Genomic DNA, 24,649 nt, shown 5'->3' with positions numbered 1-24,649 from the left:
ATATTACAAAATAAATATTTTAATGCAGTATTCACATACAGCAAAGCATTTGTAAGCTCACGTTGTAGCCATTGGCAGAATGTAGTTGTAGATTTTTAATCTTTGCACTGTTTTATGTCTATTTGCTGCACCATGTGTGGTATAAACACGATTGTTTTCGTGACAGAGCTTCAGTAAGACAGGTGTATTTGTGTAAAAGCAATCTAATATTTTAATAAGGGTTTAGATATATGAGAACCTTTTACTGTATTATTATGAGCTTATACGGCACCATTACTGTAGATTACGGTTTCTTAAGCTATTGATACATGTGTGATTCAAACATATAGGCCTACCCCTTTTTGTGGGGACATGTTGTTCTAGTACTATAGGGAACAGACTCAGATTCATGACTAAACATGCTTCAGCAGATCTTTTTTTACTGTGGTAATAAACTTCCCTCTTTTTAAAACGCTGACTTGTACACTTGTGATAAACAATATACAACAAAACTAAAATCCTGCCATTATAATTTCAAAAAACCCTTCGTCCTGCACATTATGTGCTTTTCCAGCATCGTCTGCATGTTTAACCCGTGTCCTGACTAAATGATGTTGAGATTAACCTTTTAAAACCAAGAGACTCATACAAAACTATTACAAAAGCTAAAGAAGGCAACCCCATACATTAAAAGTCATTTTCACTCATTTACATAATGTGATGTATTATATCTGCAATTGTTATTTTCCAATAATAGGAAGGCAACAAAAACATCAGAAATTGTTGTTTTTAAATAAATGCTCTTTTGTGTTTTAAGAGCCATCCGTCTGACAGAGACACACACTGAATTCACTCTCATGAAGACTGAAGGCGATGGAGAAATCCTGGAAGGTAAGACACACATCTCATTTTTCATTAAACATTATTGGGTGGTTTCCAGGACAGGACTTATCTTTGTCCCAAATGCATGTTTGAGCTGCCTTCATTTAAAAACATCTTGCACTGACATATCAGTTTCATTGTTTTGTCTCAAGATGCACACAATTATTGTTTTGTTTTTTGTAAAACATTTTTTTTTTGTGAAAATATAACTATAACTTTGAATTGTTGTGTCCTTGTTACACTGACATGCTTTATGTCCTTGCTATATGGTAAATACAATTCAAGCTTAAAGCCTTTAACTTTTGAGGATAAATGCTACAAAATTTTGCGCATTTAATGTATTTATTTAATTTGGCATTGCTGTATTTACATACTTTCCAGTGTGAATGAACGTACATTGAACATTTAACAATCATTATATGGAATCTTTTTTTTTGCGGGTAAAATATACAGTGTTGTAAAAAAGTCTTGGCCCCCTCCAGATTTCTTGTTTTTTTCATATTTGTTACACTTCAATGTTTCAGATCACCAAACAAATATTAAATATTAGTTAAAGATAACACAAGTGATCACAACATGCAGTTTTTATTAGGAAACTAAACTAAAATCCAAACCCACGTGGCCCTGTGTGAAAAAAGTGTTTGCCCCCAAAACCTAATAACAGGTTGGGCAACCTGAGTGTTTGTGATAACTTGCAATGAGTCTGTTACAGCGCTGTGGAGGAATTTTTGCCCACTCATCTTTGCATGATTGTTTTATTTCAGTAACATTGGAGGGTTTTTGAGCATGAACCACCTTTTTAAGGTCATGTCACAGCAGCTCAATAGGATTAAGGTCAGGACTAGGCCACTCAGTTTGTTTTTCTTCAGCCATTCAGCAGTGGACTTGCTGGTGTGTTTTGGATCATTGTCCTGCTCCTCCAAGTTCACTTCAGCTTGAGGTTATGAACAGATGGCCAGACATTGTCCTTCAGAATTTTTTGGTAGACAGCAGAATTTCATTTATCACAGCAAGTCTTCCAGGTCCTGAAGCAGCAAAACATTCCCACACCATCACACTACCACCACCATATTTTACTGTTTGTATGATGTAGTTTTTCTGAAATGTGGTTTTACTTTTACGTAATGGTACAAACCTTCCAAAAAGTTTAACTTTTGTCTCGTCAGCACACAGAGTATTTTCCCAAAAGCCTTGGGGATCATCAAGATGTTTTCTGGCAAAACTGAGACGAGCCGGACGTTACCGGAAATAACCGAGTCGCTTTGAGGAGAACGCAGAAGTTGTTAATGATCAGAAAAAGAAGTTGATTATAAGAATAAAAGTCAGCAACACTTAAATTGACAATTCAATAAAAATGAATAATATAAATAGAAACTATAATAAATTACTGTATGCATCTCATATTTGCACTTGATGTTGAAAAATTATAATAATATAAGCATGTTGATTATTGATAGTGTAAGATAAAACCTGTCCATCACTGAAATGTCAGATAAGATGAGTAGGACAGAAGATCAGAGGAGGACAGGTCTTCAGGTCTATACTGAAATCCTGCAGCACATCAAGTTCATTCAGGCTGAATCTGAATGAACTTGATAAGATCCTCAGACATCTTGCTTGCCAGACAGTAATGTACTATATAAGATGTAAAAACCCTTGTATTCCTGTGTGTGTTAAAACTTTACTGCCGTCAGAGGAAGTCATTCACAGTTTATCATGTAGTTTTAGTACATATAGCTGCTCATAAAGATTATTACGTGTCATTATTGCTAATAAACCTGTTGGTCCTGTGTTGCTGCTGCTGACTTAACACATACAGTGATATACAGGTTATATTACAGAGATGTGATTACTCATTTATAAAAAACTATTGAGTATTGTAGAGCTGCGATTAGAGAGCTGAGTAAGTAGTTTATGTGGATGTCTCTTTCCAGTTCAAGGTTGTTTGACTGAAGTCTAAGCAATATCTCTGTCACATGTCTCTGTCCTTCTTAACTTCTGCACTGTGTGTGACTCTTACAAAAAATTTTTACACAATCTCTTTCTAACTGTATCTTTATTCCTCAATGGAGATTCGAGATGATTAAAGCATGATTTCTCTGAACTCCAGTCTTATTAAATATTTGTTTTTTGTCTTTCAGAGAACCAACCTTATCAGAATGGAGTCACCCCGACAGACAGTGACGTGTCTCCCGTACAGTTCGAGGAACCCGTCTCCACATATTTTGAGGAGAAGGTTCCCATCCCAGAGGATGATGTCACAAAGGTAGTTGGAGCAGAATAAATAGTTAACCACTGAATATATGAGAGATGAGTTAAGTGATGCAACACTGTGCATTTCTGTGTGTCGACAGTTTGCGAGGGGAATCAGGAAATTTGAGTTGCGTAAAAATAAAATTGCAGTATAGTGTAATATAACACTCGTGTTTTATGTGAGTAAGGTTTAAAGTTTTCGTTGGCATGAGTGCTGTGGGAAAATAAAACAATGATGATGATGTGATGTTTATAATCAATCATCAGATCTGGGTAAATGTGTATAAACTCATAAGAGAAGTTTCATTTTAGGGTAAAAACACAATTTTCATTCAACATTATGCTGTATCATTCAGATGTTTAACCTCTGCCATATTAAACACACATTATCTTTTTTGTTGTGAAGCAGACACACCCTACTGAACATCCAGCAAAGTAGCTGGTTTAAGCTGACAGTAGCTGGTTTAAGTTGACAGTAGCTGGTTTAAGCTGGTCCCCCCAGCCTGGCAAAGCTGACCAATCAGCAAAACCAAGCTGTGAGACCAGCTAAAACCAGCTCACCAGCTTATGCTGGCCTTAGCATGATTTTGCAGTGATTGTGTCTGTTTGTTCCCACAGAGGTCAGCATGTGCTTTTCAACCGAAATAATCCTCCATGTCCACCACCATAAACGCATTTATTTTTAAGAGATACTCTTTTTTGCTTCCCTCTATAGATGTTTAGCTTTCGTAAACTTTGGGCATTCACTGGACCAGGTTTTCTGATGAGCATTGCCTATCTGGACCCTGGAAACATAGAGTCAGATCTTCAGTCTGGGGCCAAAGCCGGATTCAAGGTGACTAAATATCATGCCAATTTTATTTTTAACACGGTTATTTTTATATGACATGACTTGTGTGGTGATGATGTAGTATGAATATAGTTCACTGTGTTGACTGTTATGAAATATATTCTTTGTTTGTTTTTTAATGAAGATGAAGACATATGACCTTCTATGTAGGGATGCACCGAATCCAGATTTTTTGGGAATCCGAAACCGAATACCGAATCCTACTCGCATCCTTATTCCATTACAGGGCTCGCAAAATTTCAAAATCCCTGGTAGCCCTTCGGGCAGGCACTCTTCCGTTTTTGGTAGCCTGAAACTTTGCCAATAAAAAGTTAATAGGGCCTCTAACCAGGGCAGGGCGGGGATGCATTTTGATAGCCCGACTGCAAAGCACAATGAAAGCGATGGGGTGCGATGCGCTAGTTTTTCCAGGTGCAACCACGAAATGTGAAACGCCCCTAAGGCTCACCGGAAAAAAACCACTTATCTCCACGTCAGCACCCGATGTGTGTAAACAACGGCCGCGTGACGTCGACCAGCAAGCTTAGGGTTCGGTTCGGTGGAAAAAATTTTTAAGATTCGGCCGAACCCGAACCCCGTCAAAAAGCCCAGTATTCGGCCGAATCCGAATCCTGGATTCAGTGCATCCCTAATTCTATGATTGGTTAATGTCAATGTAAAAGATCTGTAACTGCTGCTTACGGTTCAGTTCAACAGTTGAAAGTAAAATCAAGTGTTCTTACTGTTCTCGCTGGACATTCATTGGTCATTTAATGGCCTCATTTCGAGTATGTCACAGGTCCTCCTTGTCACAGGTTGGCCGTGAGGGATATGTTTAATTGATTCTGATGGGAGCTTGAACCTGTACGTGTGTCTGTTTGTTTTGTTTTTAGCTGCTCTGGGTGCTCTTGGGAGCGACTATCATTGGGTGTCTGCTGCAGCGATTGGCCGCTCGCCTTGGTGTCGTAACCGGGATGCACCTGGCTGAAGTTTGCAACAAATATTATCCAACAGTAGGTTCATGTTTATTGCTTATTTGTTTTCATTAAGTGGACTTAAAGATCACCAATTATGCGATTCACAATTTTACATATTCCTTTCATGTGTAAGTGTGTATTAGTACATGTTAACGATATGCAAAAGGTACAAACCTCAAAGTAAACAATGACTCCAGTTACGGATTGTAGGCAACAGTTTAATTCCTAGGATTTATGATGTAGTAAAGACTGACATTATCAAAATTCCTCACGCTTGGACTCACAGCCTGTAAGTTAACTCCTGTTAGCATTGCATTGTGACCGAATCTTTCAAACATGGTAAGGAGCGTCACATTTCCGGCAGACGTCAGAGGTTTTCAGGCCAATCAGGGACACAGGGCTTTTCAAATCGCTGAGTTTTGTACAAAATCATTGCGTTTCAGGAAGACCGTATATCTGGAGCTAAAAATGTAGGGTATGTGGAAAATAATGTGTGGTTTTAACCATAAACCACGCAAACACATTGTACACAAAATAGCATTGTTTTTTAGCTATTAAATAGGTGCTCTTTAATCATATTGTCAACTCTTTCATGAAAGTATTTAAATATTATTTTCTGCTGGGTACCTGGGCACTCAGGAATCTCTGGTATTGAGGAGCATTAACTACAGAACTAATAAAGTGACCTTTAACCAACATTTAAAACCAGCATACATCAAAGTACATCAACAATAAATGGCAGTCAGAGTGGGATCAATGCTTAATAAATTACATGAAGTAAATCCTAATAACACAGATATTTCCTTTAGGGAATTGATGGGCACTGAGGTCATTTACACAAATAAATTATTTCATCAAACCTAACTCTCTTTCTCAAACACAGCTATAGAAGCTGTCATGGTGCGGAAAAGAAAAGAAACTGAGTAGTTTACCCAAAACTGAGAAAGTCTGTGATCATTTACTTTTAGGCTATTTAAAAAGAGGGATTCAGAATGGAAACAGGCTCTTGTCCTGAGGGTTATGGTTATTTACACTATAACTAAGGCAACAGTGTATACTGTAGGAATGTGGAAATACAGGACGTGCTAAATAAGTATTGTGTGTTAAATGATAGTAAGAGTACAAAGTGCTGGTATGTGCAAATATCATTAAAATGATTACCAGAGACCTACAGGCTAGTAAAGCACACATGTTCATAATAATAAGTAAAACTAAATAAAACTAGAAAACCAAATTAAACCTCAAATATTTCCTTATTAAACATAACCTTTTTCTACACTTAACTTAAAGGCACACTCCACTTTTTTGAAAATAGGCTTATATTCCAGCTCCCTTAGAGTTAAAAATAAAGCAATAAACCCGAGAAGCAGTGGGTTACCAGTGCATTTTATAACAGCTAAGGGGCGTTGTTAGGCACGACGCGAAGCGGAGTGCCTAAAACCCCCTTAGCTGTTATAAAATGCACTGGTAACCCAACGCTTCAAGGGGTTTATTGCGTTTATAAAACGGTTACTTCATATGCATAACGTTAGCGGGATTTTATAAAATAAAACACAAATAAGTTGTAATTATATTAGTACAAATATTACTCTTCCGCCAAACAAAGTAGTTCCTCAGAATCAAGTGTGACTGAAACAGAGCGCAGTTCACAAACAACAGAGATGCAGCAAAGACACAATGAAAATATGATTTAAGACTGTGGTGTTTATTTTATAAATCAACATTCATCTAATTTATACATTAACATTTATATTTTGCTGTTGAAGTGATGATCAAATATGTTTGGAAGCATGCTGAACTCTTTCCCCGTCAGCGTTTTTTTTTTTAAGTTGCCACCCAGTTTTAGTTTAATGCCTTGCAGGAAAATTATCTTCTTAAATAAACACAAAATATCAAATGAAAGAACAGACCATCTGCTTTCAAACAAAAACAAACAAAAAAACTTTCATTCATCCTACCTTCATTTGTTCTCTTATCACCTCTCAGATTTTTTAGCTAAAAGCGGAGATAATTCCATATTTGTGAAGAACTTTAGTAAGAGATCAGATTCAAAGCCATCAGAACTTACACGCTGTGTTTTCAGTGTTGAGTGAATGCGTCAGTGTTTAAATTGGGTAAGATCGCCACCCAGTGGATAATAGCGGACGTATGAACTTGACTTATAAACTCCTCAGACAACGTTTTCTCTTTATCGACGAGATGACTCAACAATATTTATTGCCATTTATCTGGATATCGCCATTAATTGTGCAATTGTAGACAAATTAAAAATATGATTATAGTGGTGTTTATTTTCATAAATCAGTACGCAGCAACAGTGGCGCAGTGATACTTATGTAATGTGGTCTGAACCGTGAGGTTACCAGTGTATTTTATCACGGCTTAGAACGCGTTTCAACCAATCAGAATGAAGAACCAGAACTGCCCGTTTTATAATTTGATTTTTACCGTTTTGGAATCCATTCAGCTAATCTCCGGCGCTTACATTAGCATAGCTTATGTTGAGTAATGATATTACGCAGTGCCAGAAAATAATCCTTGCTTTTCAAAGTAACCAAGGAGCCTATTTTCGGGCAGTGTGTAATATCACTTTGCTTGCTGCCGCCATGTTATAGCAGCAAAGTCCTTGATTATTATGCCAGAATGAGAGTATAGTCCTAGCCATATCTGCCTAGAAAATCACAACTTTTAATTTTCTGTCAGTCTAAGAACACGATGTAAGTTTTAAATAGGAAAAATATTGAAACTTTTTTTGGGTTTTGGCTAATTTTTAAGCACGATGCTAATGGTCTAATCAGATTCAATGGATTGTGCTAAGCTATGCTAAAAGTGGTACCGCCAGACCTGGAGATCAGCTGAATGGATTCCAAAACGGTAAAAATCAAATATTTAACTCTAGGGGAGCTGGAAAATGAACATATTTTCAAAAAAGTGGAGTGTCCCTTTAAACGTGTTGGATTGATGGAATTGTTCTACATGTCATGAATTTTCAGATGTCTCGTAGACAAAATGTTAAATGATCTTTCGTTTGCAGTTTAATTTGAATTAAAATGTCTGCTTAAAGAATAAATGTAAATGCCTGGCAAGAGTTCATTTCTTTTGTTTTAACTAGGGATGCACCGAATCCAGATTTTTTTGGGTTCAGCCGAATACTGAATCCACTGTTTAAGATTTGCCGAAACTGAATACCGAATCCTACTCGCATCCTTATTCCATTAACACAGTAAAACACATTAATGAAGTAAACAACATCCACAGAGGTATATTTTTCATTTTATTTTATTTTAACTGTTAAAAAAAAGAATAGGCAACATTATACCAAGATGACAAGTGGAAAAAAATATTTTGACAATTACCATAGCTATACTTGCCCAAGTACAAACCAAAACCTTTCAATAAAAGTGCAACAATGCAAAGAAAAGTGTTTTTCTTTTCTTTTTTTAAATCAGAATATGTTTGGTGACTTAAAGGACAAGTTCGGTATTTTAGACTTAAAGCCCTGTTTTCAGATTGTTTATGATGAAATAGAATGGTTTTGACTGAAATTTTGACATTTGCGGCTGCCCTGAGATTTTTTGCGTGTTTGTGTTTCATCTTACACCTCTACAATGGGTTTAATGGTGCACTGGAACAATCCTTCCTAAAATGCATTAAACTTTCGTTTACAAAGACGTGAAACTCACCGAGTGGTCAGGGGTGTTCACTGATATGCTCACACAAAAATCGCTGCAAAAGATGCTTTCCAACAGCTGTTTTAGCATTCGTTGTTAACTTGTGGACCTATTTTTCCAAACGCCTCACACCCGTACATTCTTCCGCTTTGAGCTTGAATAATAAACACTCCAGCCCAGGTGGTGGCGCTAATCTGCCATTGCCAATTGCAAGAATAGAAACAAAGTTCCCGGCGCGGAGTAATACCGTACCTCACAGGACATCTAATACAAGTCAATGGAGTTGGCAAAAACTACGATAAAACCTGTTGGAATGCGTCTTCTGCAGCGATTTTTGTGTGAGCATATCAGTGAACACCCCTGACCACTCGGTGTGTTTCACGTCTTTGTAAACGAAAGTTTAATGCATTTTAGGAAGGATTGTTCCAGTGCACCATTAAACCCATTGTAGAGGTGGGAGATGAAACACAGACACGTGAAAAATCTCAGGGCAGCCGCAAATGTCGAAATTTCAGTCAAAACTGTTCTATTTCATCATAAACAATCTGAAAACAGGGCTTTAAGTCTAAAATACTGAACTTGTCCTTTAACTGAAATTAATGTTATTGAACATTTACTCAATAAACTTAGTTTTTGTTTATAACAGTAGGCTAGGCAGCGATTAGAACAGTAGCCAAATATTACGAAAAATATTACGGAAGATCACACACATCTCCTGTATCATAATTAAATTAACGCTCTAACCTTTTTACATGAAATGAGAAAAAAATGTACATTTTTTTTTGGTGAACCACTTCTTTCGACCGCATTGTTTATATCCTGGTGCTGTGCTTTGTTTCATTTGTCTGTTATTTAGAGCTTGATGAGTTTTTCAATAATTCTTGTTTCTGTTTCAGATCCCGCGGATCATCCTGTGGCTGATGGTAGAGTTGGCCATCATCGGCTCTGATATGCAGGAGGTCATCGGCTGTGCCATCGCCTTTAACCTGCTGTCTGTCGGCAGGTACGCTATATACAGAGCTGGGGAAAATATATTCACTTATGCATTGTGTGTCTGGGACAAGTTGTGTTGTGTGTGTGTGTGTGTGTGTGTGTGTGTATGTTGTATTTATTCATTCATTAGTGCTGAATAACTTTGTGATTATCTGCAGGATTCCACTATGGGCCGGAGTGCTGATAACCATTGTCGACACTTTTGTGTTCCTGTTTTTGGACAAATATGGTATATTAAAGTGAAAGGAGCATGACAGAATAAAGCCACGGGCTTAGATATTGGGTTTTACATTGAGAATGTTGTCTGTCTGTTTTTTTATTAGGTCTGAGGAAGCTTGAGGCCTTCTTTGGGTTCCTGATCACTGTTATGGGTATCAGCTTTGGCTATGAGGTAAAATAAAGCTGCTGTTGATGATTTCACCTGTACATTACTTTTATAAACGCTAGTATCCGTATGAGAAGAAGTGACGGGTGTTGTGATGTTTTTAGTACGTGCGGGTGGGTCCAGACCAGGGTGAGGTACTGAAGGGCATGTTTTTGCCGTACTGTAGCGGCTGTGGACCTGTGCAGCTTAAACAAGCTGTGGGTATTGTTGGAGCAGTTATCATGCCTCATAACATCTATCTACATTCTGCTCTTGTGAAGGTAAGTCAACTTCACATTTGTGTTTTCATTAGGTTCTCAACAGATTTATAAACATGTTTGCAGAGATGTTTCCTCTAATGAGAAGAAGCAGATTAACTGATATAGCCTGATGAACCAAAATATCAGTTATGTGTGTTGAATATGGTTAATCATCTCTTAAGGCCACATGTAAAGGTCTTTGTAGATTAAATGGTAAGCATCCATGGACGTAGCCAATGTGTGTGAACAAACACACGCACCACTCTGCCTCTGGTTGGCTAATAATGGAAATTGAGCCAATCATCATCATCATCATCAGTTATCTGGTTGTCCCAACACACACACACCAGAGAAAAAACATTGCAGAAAAAAAACATTGAAAAAACACGCAGCATTTTATTATCAGTATTGGTAACAGCGTTATAACGGGGAAAACTGAATAAAAGCGATTCCGTTAGTAGTGCCATAATTCCTAGCACGGATCAGGACACATCTCATCGCTTAACACTTATCAGACAATCAGTCTCGATATGAAATACAAACATATTGCTCTGTTGAGTTTGTAAATGATGTTAAAACAATGTCAAAAAATGTAATTTTGTACTTTTGTCTCATATTCATCTTTTAATGTTTAGACATTATAGCCCTTATTGTACAAAAAAACATCTGGAGGGCACTTGTTATCAAACGCACATGCGTTGTCGAGGTTATGCGTCTTGACAGAACTTAAATTACGGTCTCTGTTTGTTTAACTCATTCCCCGCCAGCCTTTTTTTTTAAAAAGTTGCCCGCAAGCGTTTTTTGTGATTTTCACAAAATACTTTCTAAGAAAATTTTCTTCTACAAATATATAAATATACAATATATCAAATGAAAGAACAGACCCTTTGCTTTTAAACAAACAAAATGATCTATCATATATGGATAGATTTCTTTAAAAATACAAAATTTTGAGGAAAAAGCTGAAATAATTTCATTTTTTTAAAGACTTTTGTTAGAGATCGGATCAAGCGTGCCGTACAAACCCTGAAAATTGAAGCCAAAACGTCTCGTTGCCCCCCCCCTTCCAGTGACTGGTCCCAGTATAGACCAATTTAGAGTAGACGTCACAGTTACGTCACTGCAAGCTGCGCGCGTAATGCGGTTGCAGAAAAACAGTGGAAATGAATTAGACACGAGTGAAAAGAGCAAAATAACTCACTAGAAAATGTCCTGTTGTGCTGTTAAGTGTCAGAATAAGAATGCCAAAAAAGATGGCTTTCATTTTTATAGAATACCATCAATGAAGACATCATTTGAAGATAAACGTAGGTGTTTATGATTACAATAAGCCCTTAAACGGACAGAATGGAGCGAGGAAATCATCTGGAAATCTTTTAATAATTAGAATAGAAAATAAGTAGAGAAGATGTCCGGTGTTCTGTCGAAGTTTCTTGTAGCATTTTTATCATGTTACAATTATAATTTATTTAGAAGAAATGTTTTTTTATACTGAAAAAGCAATAATATCACAATTTTTTTATATTTCATAATTTTTTCGTTTTCTATTATTTCTTTTTATTTCCTTATATCTTAGCTTATGTCTTCTTCCTGTTTGTTCTAAAATTATTATGTTTACATACTTAATAAATATATAAACATAGCACACAAACACACACAAGATGTAAAGTGTTATTAATATATAAACAGGCCTTTTTAATGTATGTTTAAACATAATACTTTTATAATAGTTTTAGAACAAAAACGTAAGATAAATATAAGGAAGAAATAATAGAAAACAAGAAAATTATGAAATATTTAATAAACGCTATTATATAGAATACATGATAGTATTGCTTTTATATGTACTTTAGCGATTCAGACTGTAAAAATAATTGATTTAGCAAAAAAGAACAATACATATACATTACATACATGCATATCAGTAGCCAAGCCATTTAAACTTTTTATCTATCTAAAAAATAAACGTAACGCGATTAAAACGCTATAAGAAACATTGCACTAAAGGGAAACATAGGGGAATCAGACTTCGACAGAACACCGGATCCATAAAAATCACGGCTTAATGCTAAAACACTTCACAACCCTACTGCGGAGCAGTCACTTTCTGCAACCAGTTTGGCTCCGCCCACAAAAAACGTCATCTCTGTTTGCAAACACGAAATTGGTCTATAGGTCATAAACCCCACCTCCCCGTGTTATTCAATGGGACTTGAGACTAAATAAACACTTGAAATACACTTCAATTATCTTTTTTCCAAAGCTGGTTTCTATCATTTACTGTAGTTTTACTCACGATTTCGCGGCTTTACTTCCTGCTCACTACTGCGCATGACTGGTCCCGAAATCGCTACTGCGCAGACTCAAGACCCAAGATGTCAGCGCCGTATCGGGACACTGGCGGCTTCACTTTTCTCCATTGGAAGATACAGGCGTCGTACATCTTTTTTTTACAGTCTATGGATCAAATTCAGCATGATGATCAAAACATTGATGATCAAAACATTCACTGAGTTTACAATGTTGTTGGCTGGTGTAGTGAAGTAAACCGGGGTGGATGTAATAAACGGCTGGATGTTGTTGCAGGCGAAGTATTCTGTCATATACGTGAGAAGTGGGTCAGATCCAGATGCAGATTTATTGAGAGACTTCCATAAACAGGCAAGGGTCACAAACCAGGCAAACATATACATTAAAGGTAATACAAATACAGAGTCAAATAATCCAGGCAAGGGTCAAAGGCAGGCGGCAAACAATCATAGACGAAATTCAGGCACGGGTTAATACAGAAAGGAACACAGAAACAGGATAATGCTTGGTATGATGACAGATCAACAATACTTCGCAATATGAATGAGTTCTGAGTAAGCTTATAAATACCAAATGATTACAAACAGGAAACAGATGAGATGAACCGGTTAGTGCAAGGGATTATGGATATTGCAGTCCAGAGGCATATGTGCATGTCTCTGACGGACAGCAGAGGGAGCCATGATGACTGTGACAGATTTGAACTAATCTACTTGTTTATTTAGCTTGTTATCAAAAATAATTGACTCTATTGTTATTGATTCTTCGTTAAAGTTTACCAGAAGTTACGTTTGTTCCACGAAAGCCGTTTGTTTATGTTGTTACTGCTGATACCATCTATATACACTAGAAATGCACAATTAATAAAAAAAACTAACAATATGTCTCCATGGCTTCACAGAACATTTCAAAACTTCAATATAAAATCGATTTAATGTCAATAATAATCACAATATTACAATATCGAGGTGTATAATCGACAATTATGATTTATGTCATAATCGTGCTGCCCTAACATACAAACAGATATTTAAGTTGCCAAGGGTAAAACAGACACAGTCTCATTGGATTGTGTACACACTTTCCCTCACATGCCCCATTTGAGTTTAATTTTTACTAACCTGCTCTAAAAAATGACGTAACACTGAATCTTTCTGGTATTTGTTTCAGTCACGGGAAATAAACCGAGCCAACAAGAAAGAGGTGAAGGAGGCAAACAAGTACTTCTTCATTGAGTCCTCAATCGCTCTCTTTGTCTCATTTCTCATCAATGTGTTTGTGGTGGCTGTCTTTGCTGAGGCCTTTTATGGCAAGACAAACATGCAAGTGGTGAGCAAATTGTTTTTAATATTTAGAAATAATATTCAACTACTGTAGATGATTACAGTGAAGCTAACATGATGAGTTTTCCCTTCAGAGTGAGACGTGTAATAAAACTGGAAGTCCACACACGGATCTCTTCCCAATTAACAATGAAACACTTGAAGTCGACATTTACAAAGGGGTATGTCAATAATAAACCTTTCTGATGTTATTATACGAATGTTACTGAATCTAAAAATGGATCTTATAAAAATATCAGTGTGCGACTGTTTAAACAATTCTGAAGACATCTGAACTAAAAAAGTTTTTTATGAAGCCATGCATTGGTGAATATTTCAGATGTTCAATATTTTACTACATTCTGTGTTGATTATAATGTTGACAGTCTTTGTGGTTTCAGGATGTTTTGTTTATTTGTTTGTGTTTTTCTGTCATTAAAGGGTATTGTGCTGGGCTGTTTCTTTGGCCCAGTTGCGCTTTATATTTGGGCCATTGGGATCCTTGCAGCTGGACAGAGTTCAACCATGACAGGAACATACTCTGGTCAGTTTGTTATGGAGGTAAGTTTATCTAAAACCTCATCTATTGACTGGGTTGATTAATTTTTCATTTATATGACAATGTTGCATGGAAATTGCAAGGTTGGGTACATATTAAAATGTTTATCTAGTATTCCTTGTTTTAATTCTGCTCTGGCATTTTTAGGGTTTCCTAAACCTCCGTTGGTCTCGTTTTGCTCGGGTGTTGTTGACACGATCCATCGCTATCTTGCCAACTCTTCTGGTAGCCGTCTTTGAGGATGTCCAGCATTTAACTGGCATGAATGATTTCCTCAATGTACTACAGAGCATTCAGGTTAGTTTCACATCATATCAAACACTGTGCTTTTATTAGGACCCTTTTTACAATATGATATAAGGTTCAAGTCAGAATGTGTTTGTGAAGTTTTACCTCAAAGATTATTTATGACATTATCTTTAAATACAGTCTGAGAACCGCAATAATAACTTTAGCCATATTAGCCCTTCAACATAAAAACAAACACATTTATAAAGTGTGATACAAATATGAAGTTGGATCATAAATATGGAGCTAGAAGAGTCTCAATAAAGATAAATGCACACACTACATTCACATATGCACACACAGGATTCATAAATACACACGCAGGATACACAAATGCACACAAAATTCACAAATGCACACACAAAATTTAAGAAGCACAGAAGATTCACAAATGCACACAAAATTCAGAAATGCACACAAAATTTATAAATACACAACCAATTCAGAAATGCAAACAACATTTACAAATGCACTCAAGATTCACAAATGCACAGGACAAGATTCAGAAATGTATTTCTGATGCACACACAAATATATCTTGATTTACAAACTGTTTTTGGTCTGTGAACTTTACTGCATTACTGAATTTTGAGACTCCCCTGACTTGGCTCGACACACAAATGCCTTTTTTTAAACAGGGAATGATCTGCAACCAATTAGATATCTCACTTGTTTTAGCCAATCACAAGAACGCACCCCACGTGGGGGATTGTTTACTTATAAGCCAATCACATGACCTTTAAGCTGGTTTGCCAACCGCCAATAAAACCGATAAAGAAGTAGTTTACACAGCGTGATATGCACGTGGTGCGGGCGCGAGCTAACGTTAGCGCGGTGAAGTTCTGTCTGTCAGTTGGTTGGTTTGAGAATAATTGCAGATTATTCACATTGATATTGTAATCACGATTATCTGTATTTGGTGTCCAAACATACGTCCGAAACGCACAAAAATAAGCACAAATTGATAGTTGTAATTGAGGCTTTTGGCGATTATAACAAGGAGATAACTAGCTAAACACTTTAAGTTCTACATACCGCTCCCCTGTGGTTGCCAGAAGCCATGTTGAGGTCTCAACCAACCAACTGACAGACAGAACTCCACCGCGCTAACGTTAGCTCGGGCCCGCACCACGTGCATATCACGCTGTGTAAACTTCTTCTTCTTCGGTTTTATTGGCGGTTGGCAAACCAGCTTAAAGGTCATGTGATTGGCTTATAAGTAAACAATCCCCCACGTGGGGTGCGTTCTTGTGATTGGCTAAAACAAGTGAGATATCTAATTGGTTGCAGATCATTCCCTGTTTAAAAAAAGGCATTTGTGTGTCGACCCAAGTCAGGGGAGTCTCAAAATTCACACACAAATGCAGTAAAGTTCACAGACCAAAAACAGTTTGTAAATCAAGATATATTTGTGTGTGCATCAGAAATACATTTCTGAATCTTGTCCTGTGCATTTGTGAATCTTGAGTGCATTTGTAAATGTTGTTTGCATTTCTGAATTGGTTGTGTATTTATGAATTTTGTGTGCATTTCTGAATTTTGTGTGCATTCTTAAATTTTGTGTGTGCATTAGTGAATTTTGTGTGCATTTGTGTATCCTGCGTGTGTATTTATGAATCCTGTGTGTGCATATGTGAATGTAGTGTGTGCATTTATCTTTATTGAGACTCTTCTAGCTCCATACATAAACTGTTGGTGTGGACCCATCTATCAGAATCTACTTTTGTACAAATACCTTTCCCTTCATAAATGACATTTGTTTTAGACATCAGGACTCTATAAAGACTAGCTAGCTGCTCAAGCGAGGAAATAAACACATAGCTTTCTGTGTTCAGATCAGTCAGGATGAGCACATATTGGCACCAGCATGTGCTGGGTTTTTCCCACTGTGATGTCACTGAAGGCTGAAATCTGAAATGGCTCAAATTCATTAATAGGAATTTTAAAAATAAAGAAGTTGGTGGATTTTTACTATTATAGGGTGGTTATTGACACACACTTCATTCATACACAATGTAAAAGTGTACTTAACACAGACAGATTGTTGATTTGAAGGAGCCTTTTTTATTTTTTAGTTGCCGTTTGCTCTGATCCCGATTCTGACCGTGACCAGCATGACTTCATTAATGAGTGATTTTGCCAATGGACTGTGAGTATCTGTGTCAATAGTGAATTTTTACGGTGTGTCCCAATGCAGTGTATTTGTGTGTGTAAACCTTTGTGAATAATATATATGTTATTATATAATTAAACATGCTTAATTAATCTCTTAACTTTCAACCATCTGTAAGAATTTTGACTGATGAAGCTTCTAGTAAATTCAATTAAATTTAAACCAACATTAAACATATACAGTCATATGCAAAAGTGTGTACACCCCTGACAGTTTCCATGTTTTTCATTTATACATATTTGGGTGTTTGGATCAGCCATTTCATATTGATCTATCAAATAACTTAAGGGGACAGTAATATTTCAGTAGTGAAATTAGGTTTATTGGATTAACAGAAAATTTGCAATATGCATCAAAATTAGACGGGTGAAAAAATTTGGGCAGGTGCTGATCCAAACACCCAAATATTTATAAATGAAAATCATGGAAATTGTCAGGTGTGCCCAAACTTTTGCATACAACTGTTAGCTGTCCCTGATGTCTTATCCTGAAGCTAGTCTGTGCGAATCATACACTACGTGATTTTCCAAAACTGGTATGGGGTGGTAATGGCGCAGTGGATAAGACAATTGCCTTTGGTGTGAGAGACCCGGGTTCGAATCCACTGTGACACACCATTGTGTCCCTGAGCAAGACACTTAACCCCTAGTTGCTCCAGAGGCGTGCGACCTCTGACATATAAAGCAATTGTAAGTCGCTTTGGATAAAAGCGTCAGCTAAATGAATAAGTAAGTAAGTAAGGTATAACGGGTGAAAAGTTTCAACCTGAGAACTCTTAAATGGCAGTGCGTTATAGTGAGGTGGCATTTAGAGAATAAGGGACAGAAGTTGAGCACTGAACAGAGTCAGGGTTTATCACTACCAGCAGGTGCAACCCGTCCCAGGTCCTTCACGCTTTAACAGTGCATTCATCAAGGACAGACAGTAGTCTAGAATCTTTTCTTAGAGGTTTTGGTGCAAAAGTTTTGAAGTAAAAAATTATACATCTGGTTTTGGTCATATGTAAAGCTCAGTATTATTGGCAAAACAGTGAAAAATAAATCTATTCCTGACAGTGTCTCATAGGGAAAGCATATGCAAAAGGAAAAATGAGAGGACCTAGCACTGAGCCATGTGGCACTCCACATTTAACTTGTAATTTCTTCATTCAACAATTGTACTTTAACCATGTTAATGTCTGTCTGAAAATGGCAAAATATTTCTACAATCCATCCAATACACAGTCATTATGATGTATATTGCAATAGCAGAATTATTTGGCTGTGGTCAGATGTTTAAAAGCTGTTTTTTAACATTTGGAGAAATTAAAGTAAAAGCCTTTCTCATTAGCTGGGTAGGTTTCTGTCATCAAATGTAACATGACAACGTGATTGTTTTCAGAATAGAGAACTCTCAGTTTCATTGTTCAGCCAAACAGACAGCAAACTCACATCATTGGATGAGCCAGTATAGGGATGGCTGGTATATTTAAACAGCAATATTTTTAAAGCACCAGAGAGTTACAGTGTTTAATATTAAAAGATTACTCCATCATGAAATGGATATATGAATATGGACATGAATATGTCATGAAAAATTGTAATGTCTATCTTTGTTTAGTCGAAAAATTACTTTTTTTTTTTAAGAAAAATGTTCCAGGATTTTTCTAATTTTAATAAACTTTATTGGACCTCAACGTTCACAGTTTCAATGCAGTTTAAAATTACAATTTTAACATAGCTTCAGAGGACCCTAAACGATCGCAAACAAGGCATTAGGGTCTAATCTAGCAAAACGATTGTCATTTTCGGCAAGAAAAATAAAATATATGTACTTTTAAGCTAGCAAGGCACATGTTTGATTGACCTTTTGTTTTGGCATTCAATAATTTTCACATGTTAAGATAAAACAATTGCATTTGGTCAATTTCAGCATTCACCAGATATTGTGGCTGTTTATTTTTTTCTTTGTCTTTTACATTTTTTATGATGTCAAAGCCACATTAGTAAAAGTGTTTATTTGGGGCAGAAGTTAATGATGGATTTGTATTTTCAGCGTGTGGAAGATTGGTGGTGGTCTGCTCATCTTGTTGGTGTGTGCTATCAACATGTACTTTGTGGTGGTCTATGTGACTGCTCTGAACAGCACCATTCTCTACGTCCTTTCTGCATTCCTCTCCATCGCTTATCTGTGCTTCGTTATCTACCTGGTAAGCTCATATACATCTAAAGATCTTCCTTTCTACATCAGAAATGACAGTAGCATGATTGTTTTTGTCCTCAGAAGTTGTCTTTAATTTTTATCACATAGTTTAATTACAGCTCATAACTAAAATAATTAACTGAAAAAATTTTTGAGCAATTTTATATCATGCGTACTCCAGAAACTGGGCAAAAAATCAGAGAAAGAGTGCATACGCATGGTCTAGAGGAGGGGTAGGCAACGTCGGTCCTGGAGTGCCGATGCCCTGCAGAGTTTAGCTCTTAGGTCTAGAGAGTCACATGAAAACTACAGGTAGGCAAGGTTTTTTCAGGGTTGGGGCTAAAATCTGCAGGACATCGGCACTTCAGGACCAACGTGTGCACTTATTTACACCAAGTAAATTTTTTATAAATCCCAATATGTGTGTGAAAAATTGTGTACACATATTTCTACAACTTTAATAGATCAGTCCCCATGTGACTGTGATGGCTTTTTGAATACACTGAATTCAATGTCATATTAAAGAAAGCAGTTTGAGCTGATCTGAGTTCACTGTACTTAAATATCCTCCACATTCACATCCATTAAACTGAAATATCTTTACAGTATTATTCTGAATGTAGTTGTATTGGTTTGGTTTCAGCTTTGGCACTGTCTCATTGCTCTTGGTGTGCCCCGTCTGAACATCTGCGGCTGGTCTCAGCAATCACCATCCATTCTCATTGAAGAACAAGAAGAGTCTGATACATGATTGATACTGATACACATTAAACATGTTTTCTTATAATGTGAGGAACCTTCCTGCTAGAAGTCTTTTTTTGTATTTTTACCATCTTTCCTTTGCCTCCTTTTATAGATCTACTGTTGTAGGTCTTAACGTAAGTTATTACGACATCTAGAGATAAAGTATATAAAAGTGTAGTAAAGACACTGTGTGGTTAAAGAGATTGTATTGTGTACAATCACAATGTGAAATAAATTATAAATAAAATCAAAGAGAAACAAGAATAATGAAACAGTATGAAGTATTTTGATAAAATCATCATACTGATGAATATTTACATTTTAAATGAGCTAATATAAAGCATGTTGTCTGAACAGTTATAAAGATTATTTCTGTTGTTAACACAATAACATGTTTTTATTTACTTAGCATGTTATTTTCCTGCCAGTCTCATTTAACCCATTTAAGACCAAAATCACAGAGTACCGTTATTTTGTTGTTGTTTTTTAATTGTAAACCAAAAGACTTGAATCAAAGAAAAATTGTGAGCTGTTTTATAAATTAAAGTGCTTTTTTTCCACATTGGAACTTCACTGTGTTTGTTCTGATTTACACCTGCTCACTTTATGTGTTTGCTTTGATCAGAATGTGAAAATACCTAGTAGCATAGATGTCCTCTGAAACAAATTAAACATTCAAACCACCTTCAAAGGAAACCAGGCACATCTAAATGCATCTGGCTGTTGAATCCACACACAGTATACGTGTTAGCCGGTGCTCTGAAATCATTTTGGTTTATGGTATTCTGTTGTTGAAACTATGTTAAGAATGGTAGTTAGTTAATCATGTATTGTTATTGGTGATCTTTATGAACAATCATTTGTAGATGTGTTGTTGCAGATTGTGTGGGGATCATAGACTGTAAAAAAAGATGGACGACGCCTGTTCGCTCTCTTCCATTGGTGAAAAGTGAAGCCGCCCGTGTCCCGATATGGCGCTGACATCTTGGGTATTGAGTCTGCGCAGTAGCGTTTTCAGGACCAGTAGTGGGCAGGAAGTAATGCCGCGAAATCAAGACCTCGCTCTCGCAGAATGCGCATATCACACGATATCACAGCTGTCAATCTTGACGTGACACCAGCGTTTTTATGTCATTAAATAACTAACTAAACACAAACCTATTTTAAAAACAAACATTTGAATTTACATCAGCGTGAGTAAAACCACAGTAAATGACAGAAACTAGCTTCGGAAAAAAGATAATTGAAGTGTAATAACATTTTTTAGTTGGTCTCAAGTCCCATTGAATAACATGGGGGAGGCAGGGTTTATGACCTATACTGGGACCAGTCACTGGGGGGCGATCGAGACATTTTGGCTTCACTTTTCAGGGCTTGTGCGGCACGCACTTCAATTATCTTTTTTCTGAACCTGGTTTCTGTCATTTACTGAAGTTTTTATCACGCTGATGTAAATTCAAGTGTTTGTTTTTAAAATAAGTTTGTGTTTAGTTAGTTATTTAATGATATAAAAACGGTGGTGTCACGTCATGATTGACAGCTGTGATATCGTGTGATATGCGCATTCTACGAGAGCGAGGGCGGGGTTTTGATTTCGCTGCTTCACTTCCTGCTCACTACTGCGCATGACTGGTCCCGAAATCGCTACTGCGCAGACTCAAAACCCAAGATGTCAGCGCCATATCGGGACACTGACGGCTTCACTTTTAACCAATGGAAGGGAGCGTCCATCCAGGCGTCGTCCATCTTTTTTTACAGTCTATGGGCACGCTTGGTGGGGATAGTCTTGGTCTAATGGTTAGAGAGTCGGGCTTGTAATCTGAAGTTTGCTGGTTTGTCAATGTCATTTGCTATACATGTAGACAGGGGCGCCGTAAGGGGGGGAAAAGTTAGGACGATTCTAAGGGCCCAAGAACTTTTGAGGGCCCCAGCCAAGGACTGTGCCGCACACGCAACCCCCTTAGGCTGAGCCCTCTTAGTTCCGCCCCGTCTTTACTCTGCGTTTTAGCGCCGTCTTCAATCCACGGTCTCACAGTGCGCGTGAACTTCAGAAGAGAGCAAGGTGTGTGTATTTACTGCTATTTCCTATGATATCTGCATATGTGCACTTCCTTACTATAAATGCAGTTTACACAATGTGACGCTGGAGCAATACAATGCAGTTTTCTTTCCACTGTAAAGTCTTCGCTCTGTTCACCCCAGTTTAAAAAAACACAAGGTGATTTACGTTCCCTGTTTTATGTTATGATTCTAACGCGAAGTCAGCCCTTATAAGCTGTTTAAATTAACGTAGCCCGTATAAGATAATTAACATAAACTAGAAATGCGATCGGTTACACACTGTTTTGTTTTGTAACGCAATATGCCAAGGAAGTATTTTTATGCAGTCGTAAATCGAGTTGGTTGTGATAAAACTGAAATGCAACTAAGGCTAAACTAGTCAAATTATGTATATTAAAGCTTCTCAACTTGCAACAGGGTTAAGAAATCAATGGAAATCTATGTCGTAATCTGCTATAGTTGTCATTAATTTCATTTTAGAGCCCCGTTGATTAAAAAACAGTCTGAAGAATAATTTAATAACAGTATAGCTGTTTTCTTAAAGAGTAATAAACCATAAACCAACTTTTTTTTAGTTAATGATCTGTAAGAATGGGGTTTTATTAGTGCTGTTCATTGATTTTAGTAAGTTTTTTGACATTTGGATATAAAGTGTTTCAATACTACAATATATGGTCTGAGTGCTGCCCTCTTCAGGTTGAACGGTGGCTACTGCAGTTGAATTTTCCTATTGAATGTTGGGTCCAAAAATGCCTCGTGATGTAAGCAGGTTCAAGCTCACCACGCCGCTTTGGTCAAGCATTGTTGACCCAGTCTTATTTCAGGCAGAATGTACATAGAAAAGATGCATTGTTATTGTTCGCCATTTTTAAATGTTACAATGTCGTGTGTGTAACAGCTCAAGTATACAGTATGTCACTAAGACTGTCTCTGAAAAATAAAATTAATAAGACTGTCTGACATGACATTACTCAGTCAATATTAAAGATACAAACAAATTTGTTCTTTACATTATGTAGGATGATTTTATGTGGAAAACAGTAAATCACAAAGAAATACTTCAGCTGGGTTTTCACAGGCATGGTCACATTTATCTTTAATCTTTAAGAATGTTGCATTTTCTCTGAATAATTGATATAATGTACTGTATTTTTCAATTAAATTTGCATTGCACAATAAATTATCTTAGCTGCAGACATTTTAGGTATCTTTAAATACTGATAACTGTGGTCAAAACAATAGCAAAATAAATAGTTCTGTATTATTAAATTACAGACAAAGATTTTGAATAGCTACAGTAGGTTGGATTGTATGTTTGGTACGAAATGGGTATGGGGGGGGCTGATCCCCTTTTTTTTTCATAGGGCCCAAAATTGCTAGCGGCGCCCCTGCATGTAGATGATGAGGTGGAGTTGATGAGGAGGATACGCCAAACAAAGAGCTAACTAATACGTTTTTTTGTAGTGTAGTAATGCATTACTTTGAGAGTCTATAACTTTGGTATAAATGTACCTTCGGTTTCAGTCCTTGCTAAGTTGGTTTTCTGCCATATGCAAGACTTTTTTTAGAATCGTTACTGTTTTTTTATGAATTCAGTTATAATCATTTTAGGTTGTTTCCCCCAAACACACTGCTATCAGCCAGCCTATTGAAAGGGGGGTTCTTTATTTTATAAAATTGACCTTTTTTGCAGTTTTCCTCCTCTTTTTGTATTTAAGTTTCAAATACTTCATTTTGGTGACCTTTTATGCACTAATTTGTGCTGGATTAGTTTGTCTGCTGGTATCTTAACGATGCTTTTTGATGCACCTAAAATATTTACTGCATTGTTGTTAAATTGCTTCCTCATGTACCTAACCCTAAAAATTATATTTAACCCATCACCCATCATTCAAAGGCGATGCTTCTTCACTGTTGTTTTGAAAAGTGTGTTGCGAGAACTCTCTCTGAACTACACGCCCAGCTACAATATTGTATTATATGAAAAAAAAACTTCTTAAATTCTGGACCTTGGGCAGTGAGGGGGGTATGTTCGAAACCTACGGGCATGTCTATTTGTTTAGAAAAGGGTTAGGTGATGAAATTAGAAACCTCAAATTACAATAACTCCACCTTCTTTGATTTGATTGGCCATCGCATCATTTTTACATTGACGAGCACTTTTAGACTGCTGATGGAGACAGACCAAATAGATTTACAGGCATATCAGGCAATTATTGCATGTTTTTTTTATTTAAAAAATTCGTTTAATTTGTACTATTTTGTGATTTTGTAATTTTGATATTGCCACATTGGTTTATTCTAAAAAGCACCAATTATCCCATTCACAATTTATCAATTCCTTTGGTGTGTAAGTGTGTATTAGTACATGTTAATGATATGCAAAAGGTACAAACCTCAAAGTAAAAGATGACAAAAGTTATCATCTCCAACATATATCTACTTTCTTGGATAGGCAACAGTTCCTGGGATTGGTGATGTAGACAAGACCGACATTATCATAATTCCTCACATGTTTTTTTACCATAAACCACGTAAACACATTGTATTATGCCAAATACACAAAATAAGATTTTTTAGCTATGAAACAGGGTGCACTTTAATTTTTTGTTATAGTGTTTTTATTTATTTATTTACAGTTAATTTTATGGCCTCAACCTATTTGAGTTTATTACCAAAACAACATTTTGAATGTTTGTTTAGTTTATTAAACACTATGTAGACAATTATTTTGTTTTCCATTAACAGAAATGTTTCTAGTTATGCGTTTAGTAAATTATAATAACCCTACTTGGGTAAAGAA

The 24,649-nt window shown here is 36.6% G+C and overlaps 1 protein-coding gene and 1 long non-coding RNA gene across 4 annotated transcripts in view; both read left to right on the top strand.

Moving 5' to 3' along the window:
- Nucleotides 1–20,347, top strand: part of slc11a2 (solute carrier family 11 member 2) — a 93,461-nt gene extending 73,114 nt beyond the window's left edge. For all 3 annotated transcript variants that reach the window (XM_065241956.1, XM_065241957.2, XM_065241958.2), the window contains 15 exons: nucleotides 797–870; nucleotides 3,003–3,127; nucleotides 3,830–3,949; nucleotides 4,837–4,956; nucleotides 9,488–9,594; nucleotides 9,743–9,813; nucleotides 9,908–9,975; nucleotides 10,074–10,229; nucleotides 13,689–13,847; nucleotides 13,936–14,022; nucleotides 14,282–14,401; nucleotides 14,547–14,696; nucleotides 16,763–16,836; nucleotides 18,895–19,048; nucleotides 19,685–20,347. In XM_065241956.1, coding sequence (XP_065098028.1) covers nucleotides 837–870; nucleotides 3,003–3,127; nucleotides 3,830–3,949; nucleotides 4,837–4,956; nucleotides 9,488–9,594; nucleotides 9,743–9,813; nucleotides 9,908–9,975; nucleotides 10,074–10,229; nucleotides 13,689–13,847; nucleotides 13,936–14,022; nucleotides 14,282–14,401; nucleotides 14,547–14,696; nucleotides 16,763–16,836; nucleotides 18,895–19,048; nucleotides 19,685–19,792 — 1,653 coding nt within the window. In that variant the 5' untranslated portion in view covers nucleotides 797–836 and the 3' untranslated portion in view covers nucleotides 19,793–20,347. The remainder of the gene's footprint in view (nucleotides 1–796; nucleotides 871–3,002; nucleotides 3,128–3,829; nucleotides 3,950–4,836; nucleotides 4,957–9,487; nucleotides 9,595–9,742; nucleotides 9,814–9,907; nucleotides 9,976–10,073; nucleotides 10,230–13,688; nucleotides 13,848–13,935; nucleotides 14,023–14,281; nucleotides 14,402–14,546; nucleotides 14,697–16,762; nucleotides 16,837–18,894; nucleotides 19,049–19,684) is intronic.
- LOC135719307 (uncharacterized) lies at nucleotides 16,849–18,479 on the top strand. The gene is made up of 2 exons (XR_010521066.1): nucleotides 16,849–17,395; nucleotides 17,602–18,479. It is a non-coding gene; the product is annotated as an uncharacterized lncRNA (long non-coding RNA).
- Nucleotides 20,348–24,649: the final 4,302 nt, after the last annotated feature.

The sequence above is a fragment of the Paramisgurnus dabryanus genome, chromosome 14 (assembly GCF_030506205.2).
Source record: "Paramisgurnus dabryanus chromosome 14, PD_genome_1.1, whole genome shotgun sequence".
Lineage (NCBI taxonomy): Eukaryota > Metazoa > Chordata > Actinopteri > Cypriniformes > Cobitidae > Paramisgurnus > Paramisgurnus dabryanus.
Note: the sequence above shows the minus strand (reverse complement) of the source record. Positions and strands in the feature narration are given on the sequence as shown.